The 12,500-nt window shown below is 34.9% G+C and overlaps 1 protein-coding gene across 1 annotated transcript; it reads right to left on the minus strand.

Annotated features, from left to right (window-relative positions):
- Positions 1-5,070: 5,070 nt before the first annotated feature.
- On the minus strand, positions 5,071-9,554 carry LOC135207963 (uncharacterized). Its single transcript, XM_064239993.1, has 2 exons — positions 9,371-9,554; positions 5,071-7,133 (listed from the first exon to the last, which is right to left on the minus strand). The coding sequence occupies exon 2, from the start codon at positions 7,128-7,130 to the stop codon at positions 6,072-6,074; it is 1,059 nt and encodes a 352-aa protein (XP_064096063.1). The 5' UTR covers positions 7,131-7,133; positions 9,371-9,554; the 3' UTR covers positions 5,071-6,071.
- Positions 9,555-12,500: the final 2,946 nt, after the last annotated feature.

The raw sequence follows: 12,500 nt of genomic DNA on the forward strand, positions 1-12,500 counted from the left end.
TAGCAAATTTTATACCTAAAATGTTATCTAATTCAGTGATTTGAATGCGAAAATATAAAAGTTATAGTAAACAAAATTTTTATCCTTCTATATCAAGCTCCCATTTTGTATTAACCTAAAACATATATTTCACTCTCTTCCATTCTCTTTGAAACGAGATAACTTGAGCAAAAGGTTACATAAATTTTTATTAGTTGTTTTTAAATAATAAGGAACGGTCATCATTCTCTCTTCGTTGTTTCAGCAACCTTTTGTTTTTATTTAGAAATGAATACATCTTTTGTCATACAACTTAGCTAGACATTTTTACATCTCGTTCTTATGACTTTCACTTTTCTGCTTTGGAGAAATGAAGCAACGTGCTAAGATTATTTTCATTTAAATGTGTGTGTGAGAGAGAGAGAGAGAGAGAGAGAGAGAGAGAGAGAGAGAGAGAGAGGGTGGGGGTGAGACGGGGGGAGGAAAGTGATTAAATATTCATTAAATAATATTTATAAAAATATCCCCCCCTTTTGATTACAAAGCTTACACAGTGCTACTTAATTCATTACTGTTTATTAAAAGTAAATAATCCAGTTTCCCATTTCTCTTCCTACGAAACCAAAACCGAGAAATTGTATTAAATGCCTGACCTACTTATTGCCTTAGAAATTAATTTGCTTTCTTGAATTTTATCTTGTAATTTATTTTAATTTCCGTTCAGCAAATACTCTTCATTTCACGGCACTTTTATCATAAGGGTATCTTACTCTGTTTTTTTCCATCTGTCCATCCGACTGTGGTGGTCGCGCATGGTAACACTGCGTCCCGGGCTTTAAATAGTTATGCTATGTGTAAGTTTTAGATATATAAATAGATATCTTGGTGCCGATTTGCAACTGAAAAGTTTTTTAATAATTTAATGTAGGCGAATTACACCGTTAATATTCGAAATAGGATATTATTTAAAGCCCGGAACGCAGTGTTACCATGCGCAAACACCACAGGCGGATGGACAGATGGAGAAAAACAGAGTATAGTTTTCATTAATTGAACCATGCCGAATAAGCAATAGTCTGGGTCGATGCAAAGTCGTCTGCTGTCAGTGAGTGTTCCTACTGTGTCAGGAAAGGTAAATTATTAATATTACATCTTACACAGTTAATATGCACGAAATACATTTTTTATGAACGTTGGTAATAAAAAAACCTTATCGCTTGAGAGAAGACAATTTAAACTTTTTTTTATAGTAAACTCTGCCTTCTTGGTCCCTACAGAGAATAAAAATTGAAAAGTATCAAATTAAAGTCACACCCACAAAGGTCAACCATTATGGTAGCAAGGGAACATATCTTCTTGTTCCGCCTGTACTAAAGTTTATATTCTCATCAGGCAACAGACTGCTGTAATATCTTCTTTGTTCCTTCATGAGGATATTACTCTACTTACCTATACCATATTGCATCTTCTATCAAAATACTAAGGTTTGCTAAATATTTTCAAGAACTCATGGTGATTGGTGATATACAGGGAAATTGTGTTATCAATAAGCTTAACCACCCTCTTTTATTGATGATGATGATTTTAAATATATATATATATATATATATATATATATATATATATATATATATATATATATATATATACATATATCTAATATATCTATATATATATATATACATACATAGATATATAATATATATATATATATATATATATATATATATATATATATATACTATACACATGTGAATGGCATGATTGCAGGAATATAGTAAAGGTTCGTAATACTTGCGTAATAATCTGGAACCCAAATATTTGTGTAGGAAGAAAAAAAAAATATATATATATAAAATGAAAAACCTCCAAGAAATCAGAATATGAGTTCTTATCAATGGAAATAGCATTTCATATTCACAGGAAAAAGAAAAAGCGGTTGGATAATCATCCGAATACACTAAAATCCAAAAGTTGCCCAAGAAAAAAAAAATAAGTGAACTATTCCGGTACGCAGTAATTCTCGAAGATGTAATGACAAGATAGAAAAGATGGTTAGCTATAGCACTGAAGGAATATGAAACGCAGCATTCCTTCAGAAAAGGAATATATGCATAAATAAGTAACGTTCCTTAGAAGCTGTCTGATATCTGAGGAAACGAGCCATGAATAAAATTCATGGGCTTTATAGTTATGCAAAAGGTGTCAACACCTTTCCTTACGCAAAATGGCAAAATACGTTTTGCATAAATTTCTGAGCTGAGAACGCGGCCTTGGACTTTCTTATAGATGCTTATCCCGTTTGTACGTTTTATGGCACTTTAGTTTAAATAGAATATGTGTGAATTGTATACTTATATAATCTCGTAATTATGCACACTATTGCTTTATATGAAAGATGACCTTTTACATTTTGATTTATTTTCAGGTTTGGAAATAAATATAAAACTTATCTTCTACTAAGGAATAATATATATGGATAAATATATATATATATATATATATATATATATATATATATATATATATATATATATATATATATATATATATATATATATATGCTACATATGTGTGTATGCTATATATAGGGCAACAAGTGTCTATGTGTATTTTTCTTTAAGTAACAATCATAGGCTACGGGTGCTGTAATCTGTATGTAGTATAGCAGTCATCATCCAGCCCAGTTTTCAGTCCTTTTAACTGTATATGTAACGTTTCCAACGGCTACTATCTATTTTTCTAATTTATCTACTCTATCTATCTATCTATCTATCTATCTATCTATCTATATATATATATATAATATAATATATATATATATATATATTATATGTATGATATTATATATAATATATATAATATATATATATATATATAGATATATATTATATATATATTTATATATTATAATATATATATATAATAGAGAGAGAGAGAGAGAGAGAGAGAGAGAGAGATTCAGGCTTCAACTGAAAGACGAGACCACTGCCAACCAGGCCACACAAGTTAATTGTGTGGCCTGATTGGCAGCGGTCTCGTCTTTCAATTGAAAGACCTGGGTTCGATCCTGATGTGAGTCAGAAATATATATATATATTATATATATATATATATATATATATATATATATATATATATATATATATGTATGTATGTATGTATGTATGTATGTAGTATGTATAATGGGTCCACAAGGCGGTAACAACCAATTCACGTCATGAACAAAGCGATTCAATTTCCCTAACAAGAGTTAACCCGACTCAGATTAAATCTTTGGAGAATTTAAAATATCGTCTGTTTAAAAATACGTGTTAAAAAAGAAGCTAGATAAAAACCTCACATCCATTTTTTTAAATGATAAAGGGACCGACGAGACCCAGCCTCTCTACTGATGAAAAATTCAGCATTATTTTCCCCGTTAAGAAGACGCCCGAGTCTTTTAAAAAGATATTCTGTAAAAATTTAATTATGAAAATAAAGGAGTCACTGTCGGGTGAAATTCCGTGTTTCGCCAGATAAAGCTACTGAGAGAAAGAAGACAGCTTCCTTGTGGAAAATGTTCTAAGAATTCCCCCCCCCCCCCCCCACCTTTTTTTTTTAAAGAATTTAATTTATTTACGTTCTGATTTCGATCTTCTTTTGTTTCTTATCTGCTGGGATTTTCTGCCAGATATCAAGACGATCCTGTTGGGATAAGTTTGTATTTTGAAGACAAAATACATATAATAATAATAATAATAATAATAATAATAATAATAATAATAATAATAATAATAATAATAATTTTACTATAATGGGCGTAATGTCTGTCCGTCCGTCTGTCATTCAATCACGGCCAAACGACTGGTCCGATGGGCATGAAACTTGGCAGGCTTTTAGTGGGGACCCCTAAGATGTTTTATAATGGGGTTTCATCCTACCTCGCCACCCCCCTCCGAAGGGGGTGGGGGTGAGAAGAGATCCCCTGAAACGGAGCTGGTTCTGCCCGTGAAACGAGGCTGGTTAAGCCCGTAGATTTAGTTTACGAATTTTCATACATAATTTCTGTATACTTATGATTATTCTCTGTTTTTTTTCATCTGTCCATCCGCCTGTGGTGTTTTTTGTATGGTAACACTGCGTCCCGGGCTTTAGATAGTTACGCTATTTGTAAGTTTTAGGTAAATAAAAGGATATCTGGGTGTACATTTGCAACTGAAAAGTGTTTTAATAATTTACTATATGCGAATTACACCGCTAATATTCGAAATAGGATATTATTATAATCGTTGAATGTAAGCTGAATGTAACTATCTAAAGCCAGGGACGCAGTGTTACCATACAAAAACACCACAGGCGGATGGACAGATGAAAAAAAAACAGAGTATAGTAATAATAATAACAATAATAATAAATCTAAAGGGAAAAAAGTCACGACTGAATGTCAAGTCGGTTTTCTGACCTCTTTAGTAAATACTGAATGAAGATTTCGTGGGAAAGGAGTCCATTACTCAAAATAGGGACTAGGATAGAATTGTGGCATGAGAGAAAGAAAGGTACTATGATTGTCCTTTCAACAAATAGTGATTTAAAAATGTACCTTGTTGCAGTGAAACTCTTGCCACTCTGTCCCTGCTTGATAGACCTGGTCTATAGATTCATACCAGGCCGCCTACTCCTTGTAATATCTTAGCGACCTTACCACACTTACAGGCTGACTTTGGATGAAGGTGCATATTGACAGAACCAACCAACCAACTTGCTCATGGATACACGTTTTGTATAGTTTAAAATATGGTAACGGTTTTTTTTTTCTGAGATGACAGTTCCATCTCGAATATTCAATAAATATTTGCAACGTCGAGAAGTGTCAAAAATTAATTTCTTTAACACATGGGTGACTGACTCTCTAGATATCTTTATTTATTTATTTATCTATTTATCTAAAATGAAGGAATGGGTCGTCAGACCGTATGCTGGGGGTACAGAAGGTTATAAGAGACGGGGAAATATCAAAGTCCTTTTATTTAAAATATATTTCTCATAACTTAACATTGAAGACTTCTTTCGATATCAGCTTTGCAGTTAAGGTAATAAACAGTTCAAATATTAAGGGATTATATAAATAATTATTTAATTTCAAAATATCACATCAAATGACAAGCCATTTCCAGATATGAATGCTATGATTATTTAAGATGGAAGACAATTTTCAGGGTAGTTTAACATCCAAACAGGTTTTAATATAAAAACAAAATGCTAAGAGATTATAACTTAAAACTTAACGCATCCACCATAAAACGTCATTGCAGTTTCATAATAAAATACTAATTTTAAAAACTTTTCTGATTCCGTCTTACAGAAATGACAAGATTAATAACATCTGCCACCAAATAAAAACAGTAGTCAAAGCCAGACAAAAATAAAAATAGTTTCAATAAAATAATAAATGGTTTATGATAACACTGAAAAAGAGCTATATACTGACATTGATTACCATAGCTGGCTTAGCAGGTTGAGCATTTAAATATTTGTCCTCGTGTAATGAAAAATATATCTCCAAACTAACAAGAAAAACATTATTTGCTCTATCTACCATGACGTAGTACTGCCCATAGAAGAAGAAAAACAAGAACAATATTCACATCATCCGTACATTCTTATTAGGAATGCCAGTACTGAAATAATAATAAATAGTCCTCATAAAAATGTGAGCTATCATTTTCTTTTCTAGTAACACGGCATGTCATAGTAAATACAACTGAAGAGAGAAGTTCCTTTTCCTTTCATGCTTCATCCCCTCCTGATATTTCTTCTCTATAATCTACTGTGCTTCTCGCCAGCAGGTTGATGTAGGAAGTAGGCAGTGATTGGTTATCAAAATTATGTAGCAGAAGACCCACTGAAGAACATAATGTTAGCGGGGAAAAACACATTATGGGAAAACATATTCTACAATTCCTGCTTGTGTCTATCTTACAGAGAAGTTAGATTTTAGTCTGATTTAATCCAAACTAGAAACCTAGATTATACCAAAGGGTTTCTTATCAAAAAGCCTACGTGGAGTTAATTTCTGGGCCATAGGCTTGTAAAAACCTGAACTACTATGCCTATTCTTGTTTGTTCTTACCTTTGCATCGCTTGAGGGCAATATGATAAAAGAGGTATTTCAGTAATTTGAATGGCTTTCCACACCCAGAGCAGAAAATATTCCCGCCAGTTTTTCTTTCTTTTGTTTCCCTGCAGCGTTTCAGCTGAATGTGCTTATGCCAGTTGTATATAGTGCAGAAAGTCGCATTGCAGCCATTACATTCTACCTTGCTATCATCCACTGGCTTCTTCATTCCTTCAGTGACCTTAAAAGGCTCGCAGTCCTCCCCTGCCTGACTTCGTGAAGGGGCTGCTGCTGCCTGCTTGGCAACTGCTTTACGCGAAGCATGTTTCAGTGAGGTGCGCTTCCGCCGCGAGGTCCTTGCCTTACCTCGAGAGGAGGAACGGGCAACATCTGAGGTGGCGACAACAGCCATTTTTCGTGGTGATTTCGGACCATCGTTGGTCCTGAGTGGACTGAGAGGGAGGCAGGGGCCTGGCTGGGAGAAAGAAAGGCGAGTAGACATAGCTTCGTCATGCCCGTTTTCGTTTGCCGGGAGGAACTGGTATTTGGTGAAGGCGCACCGACTACTATCAGTAGCTAGGCAGCGGTGCCCACCTCTCATGGAAGCGATAATCACGGGCATTTCATGAGGTCTAGCGTCAAAAGAATTTGTTGGTGGTAGTTCCGTCGCAGGATCTGACCGAGGTTCGTCGACGCCAGATGAGCCAGCCGTGAGCAAATCTTCAAAGTCAGACTCTTGCATTAATTTACAAATCATATCTTCACTGTAAGAAAGAAAGCTGTCCTGTGATAGTTTTTCATCAAAATCTCGCGTGACCTCTCTGCTATCTTCTGACAAGCTGAGTTCTTTCATCGACGCTGAGTTGTCCATGGATAACTGACTTAGAAATGAATCGCTCAGCAGGGAAGAGTATAAGAGTGCATCTGGGGCTGTAAAAGGTGTCTCATATGTCAATAGAGGTTTTCTGTCAGATGTTGGTTCGCCATATGAGGACATCCCTGCAATTGCCGGCGTTTGTGCCTGATCAGCTGCATGTGATTGTAATTGCTCCATATCCTAGAAAAGGTGGAATACAAAAAACACTAAAATTCACGATTCTCATATTATTATGGCACATGTTTTAGTATTTAATTATTCTGGATCTATTAGCATGTTTTGACAAAGCTGCTCTCTCTCTCTCTCTCTCTCTCTCTCTCTCTCTCTCTCATACACACACCCACACTTCACTTCCACACATTAATCTATGCAGACAGCCGTAATAAACCGTCATTTCTTAAGGTAAGTTTATACAGCTCAAACCTACACCGGCCGTTGGCTACCTCAGGATGTCATTCTGGCTGCCCACCTTTGTTACTCTATATAAACCTATAAATCCTAAAGGAAACCTCGAAAATAAAATAAAAGGTATTTCATAGTGACGCGTCCATATTTCGGTGTCATGAGTTACAATATTTTCACATAAACTGTCGATTTGCTATAGCAGTATATCCATGCGCTCGTTCACCAATATAGAATGACTGGCTGTCAGTCAGTTTTAGATGAACATTTTTCACAATTCTTTTAAGATAACGTCTTAACTTTAAAAAAAAAGTATAGTAATGATTTTAGGATGTTCCGTACAGGCTGGCATGTGCGGGATACGGAAGTCCCACTCATTAGGCCTAATATGACTTTAGCCAGCTACAACATAAGTATTTATATTTTATACAGACTGCTAAATTAGACAGAAAATTGCATTATGAATGATATAACGTGGAGTATTATTCAGTCTTTTCATTTTAATTTATGTTTTGCTAATGTTTTTGTTGCATTTGTGCATATAAATGACCGCCAGCCTGCAGAACTAGTTGGATGCCACATTTGTTCGTCTTACTCGTCGTAATTTGCAATCTCTTCTTTCCATCTTTTGTTTTCGTTACACGCGGCAGTATGCTATATGCAGTTCATCAGAAATGATAAAAAATCTGGGCTATTACTACAATAACATTGGCCTAAGCCTTTTAAACATCAGCATGAACCACGAGTAACACGTAATTGTCTATCATCACTAAAGGATGAACCCGTTTTGTAAATGTACCATAATGCACCCCAGATAAACATAAAAAAATGAAGCTATTCCGAAAACCAGCTAACAAGTTTCTTTATCAATCAACATAAAAGAAAAACACATTATAAAACAGTAGCAAGAATGCTGATACTCTCTGTACCGTTATACAAACTTAACTCTCACAAACTCCAACTCTCCAACATTACATCCTATCGGCTACTAGAAAAGTTTGGTGATTAGATGCCAGGAACTGAATTGTGTGAAACTGACTAATAGCATTGGACATTATCCCGCCTTGCATTATTGTCTGCTGCTTCGTCTAATTTTGAGCTAGAAACTATTCCCTTTTAAATAGCATACTTCTCACATAGGCCTATAAATCAACCAGTACGTCCTACATCTTCTGTAAAACTTTCCATTCGTTTTCCATTGGATTGTTAGTAACTTGTAAATACTTTCAACGCCTAACTCAGATTTTGATGGGGTATATATACCACATATGATGATGCGTCGTCTTCTAATAGCTTGAATTAACAATATTACCAACCAAGGAAACTTCTCGATTATGAAGTAGGCGTCACCAACCTACAAATCAAGGTAACATCTCGGTAAAGATTTCTCCGTGTTTTTTTTTTTTTTTTTTTTTTTTAGCTTCATTTTTCATGACGTGCGCGTTGATTACTCAAATAACATAATAATGATATATCAGCAGATCCATAATGCATCAAGCAAATGCTAAGAGGCAAGGTATAGAACTAAGATTCTTAGGCTAGTTAGGCACCCGTAGACCTAGGCCTAAAGTTCCATTTCCTTGAAGTCGACTTGCTTTCTCTATAACAGATTGTTCATAAGGAAATATATCTACCGGCTATAGCGGATAGGAAACAGGATGTTTCCATCCCTTGATTGATCTAATACAACCTAACGTGCGGCATAAACAAAACCAGTGTTGTAAATGAACCGAACCTGTTTTGGCTTTCGTAAGTCACAACATTACCGTTTAAGGTTATGGTAACCTCTGCAATGCTACTAGCCTAATGAAACCTGCACTGTCCTTTCCTGAAATAAGAAGTGCTTGTGAAATTATCTAAGATTTCCAGTAGGTAATCATGCAGGTATTATAACGTAACAAGCTGACGATCAGTCTCTACCCTCTAGACCTAACTGATCAACAAATCCGATTAACAGGTCTGTTTCATCTTATAACTAAGATAATGCAAAACCTTAACGTAAAACCTTAACGTACCTATGGTTAATCAGTCTCAGATTCTTGTACTGATGTTGCTGCTTCTAAAATGTTCCTCGTTGTCGTGGAAACAGTCTAAACTACGAAGTGGGGAGGCTTTTATATTGTGTTGACGATGCGATGCGTCGCTTGTCACCTCTAAGGGAGGATCTACTATGCTGCTCTTGAAGCGTCACCTGACTATCGTGCACATTTCTCTAATCTGTCGTATTTTAGAGATTTCGTTTAAAAGTTCTTCCTGCTAGAGTGATATGACGTCTTGAATGATGAGATGATGATGATGATGATGAGATGATTGATGATGATGATTATTATTATTATTATTATAAGCAGATTTCACATAAGAGTAAAGAAAAATCAAATCAGCAGTTGTGCTCTTTTTTTTTTTTTTTTTTTCCGAAACGGATGCTCTCAAAAACTTCCAGCTTTATTTTTTATCAGATGTAACATAGGTACTAATTACGATAACATTACTGGGAATTTTATTATTATTATTATTATTATTATTATTATTATTATTATTATTATTATATTGTTTTTTTTTTTTTTTTTTTTTTTTTTTTTTTTTTTGCTCTATCACAGTCCTCCAATTCGACTGGATGGTATTTATAGTGTGGGGTTCCGGGTTGCATCCTGCCTCCTTAGGAGTCCATCACTTTTCTTACTATGTGCGCCGTTTCTAGGATTATTATTATTATTATCCAGAATACACTTAAAACCACACGGAGAATTCTTTCTTGCTGAGTATATTGTTATCGTATGCACGAATCTGATTACCCAGGAAGCAATCATCTTACATTTAGCCTATTAAATCATTCACTGGTTTCGGTTCCTTGAATATATTGATCAATTCGAATGTTATACCCGCAAAACAATGGTTAGATGTCTTAAATATGGTTTTACACTCAACAGCCTCTATGTCATAGGCCTAGGCTACACGTGAAAAGAAACTTATGTTTATTGTTTTTCAAGTTATCAGACCCTTTCCCTTTAAGCAAAGATGCTCATACAAGTTATTTGAATCTTATACGACTTTAGTTTTACTTACCATTGATATTGGCTGCTCTTCGTAAGGTCTGGAGGCAAGATGTTGAATGTTGAGCAAAATATTCGCGTGTCACCTGCCTCTAGGCTTACTTCATATACTGTACTGACATAGACCACCGCATGATTGATCCGTAGTAACAGTTAGCAGTTCTTACAAGCAAAGCCGATAGAACTGTATATCTTAACCAGTTGTATGAGAGCCTGTTAGGTATAATCACAGAAGTGCAATACGAGGCTGAACGCATTTTATCGGCCAACGGTTCGCTCTAACTTTCCATCTAAAGTCTTGCGATGTCTGACATATTTCCATTCCTTTGTATCTGCCGTTTGTCACACAGTTACACTTAAAGCCTCGTTAATTTCTGTGGTTAAAAGTTGAGATAACAGGGAAAAGGGTAATTTAGTAGCTATTCTGTTTTCTTTTGTGAGATTTCATTTATTTCTTCTCTTCTCTCATGTAATAATAATATTTATTACTCATCACTGTCCATAACATTAATTGAATTTTCCATCTGTTAAGGATACTATGATGCTAGGAATTTGGTTAAACGACAAATTAAAACAAACATATCCTTAGTATTAGGTATAGCTATATAGACTATTATGAACCAAAGCCAGAATGCATTGAGAACAGTAGAAGCGCTGTGACTCTCTAGTTTTATTTGTATTTATTTTTTTTTCCTGCAGGAGTCATAGCAAGAGGTCGTGACATTCAAGCCGTAATGTCAAGGGGCAGAAAAGACAGATATTATTACAGTTGGCTCGCTCGGGTCAGTTAGCCACACTTGATAAGTCTACTTGGTAGCGAATCCTTTGTGTGCCTACTTTTCCCTTTGTGTGTTCAAGAAAGATATTTTGGGAAAGTGGATTGTACTTAATCAACGTTACGAATGACGTGTTTATTTATTTTTCATGTTCAGCTTCTGTGTGATAGCTTATGCGTCTAGTATACAGGTCCCAAGCTCGGATGAAAGAGCTTTCTACTTGAGAGCGAATGAGCTCCTTACGGTCTACTCTAAGCGCTCTGTCAGTAGACTTTTCTGGAGTTATTTCATTGGAGTTGATCGCACTTCTGATATCAGTTTTGAAGCCGCTCTTCTGGCATCATATTATACAATCATATTGCTCTATTTTTATTGACACTTGGAATTCTTTAGCATTTCAGTAAAGGAAATAATGCAAAGAATGCATAGAACTCGAGAATATTTCAACTCAGTTATTCCACCATGCGTTTGTTCTGTATACTGTGTGTGTGTGTGTGTGTGTGTGTGTGTGTGTATTTCACACTCGTAAGTTGGTGTATATACTCTTATCGTTTTGCGTTCTTTTGTTAACCGGTTTCTTTCCTTGTTTTTCAATCTTTTATAACGGCTTGTTTATTATCATTATTATTATTATTATTATTATTATTATTATTATTATTATTATTATTATTATTATTATTAGGGCAAAAAAGACGAACAGTATTCACAGCAAAGAAAGTTAGGATCATAATCATTCCCCTAAGTTTTCCTATAAAAAATAATTCTAATAAAACCAAATTTGTAATGAAAAACTCTGTGTACCGTAAAATTCGAACTTGAATTCCCAAAATAGAGACAGGGTCGGCAGACAGTATATATACGCAAAGATCTAAATATGGAAATGGGGGAATCGGCTTCGTAAAGCGATGAATAAAACAAGATTTGGGCAAATCGCCTTTACGGCTTACTTAACATATATTTTCCCCAGATCTCAGGTTGTCTATTTCTTATCACATTTTCTTCTTTATTTTTTCTCTCGCAGGGATACAATATTGGTAAGTTTGCTGATGAATAACACGCGGATGGAAATAGAATAATAATAAAAAAAAAAAATATCTGTATTGCCCAGATCGTGGCTAAAGGAACGTAAGATCAAAATGTATATAAGTTTTTGTTAGATCTCTCTCTCTCTCTCTCTCTCTCTCTCTCTCTCTCTCTCTCTCTCTCTCTCTCTGTGTGTGTGTGTGTGTGGAGAAATCAAAATGATCTACCCACGTTCCGTCAACTCAAGTACTTCATTCAACTGTAGTGAGTTCCCGCCAGAAGAGAGAGAGAGAGAG

Source organism: Macrobrachium nipponense, chromosome 34 (assembly GCF_015104395.2).
Source record: "Macrobrachium nipponense isolate FS-2020 chromosome 34, ASM1510439v2, whole genome shotgun sequence".
Classification (NCBI taxonomy): Eukaryota; Metazoa; Arthropoda; class Malacostraca; order Decapoda; family Palaemonidae; genus Macrobrachium; species Macrobrachium nipponense.

Excerpts from the sequence above, each read along its gene's own strand:
- LOC135207963 (XM_064239993.1), bottom strand. The coding sequence starts at position 7,130 with ATGGAGCAATTACAATCACATGCAGCTGATCAGGCACAAACGCCGGCA.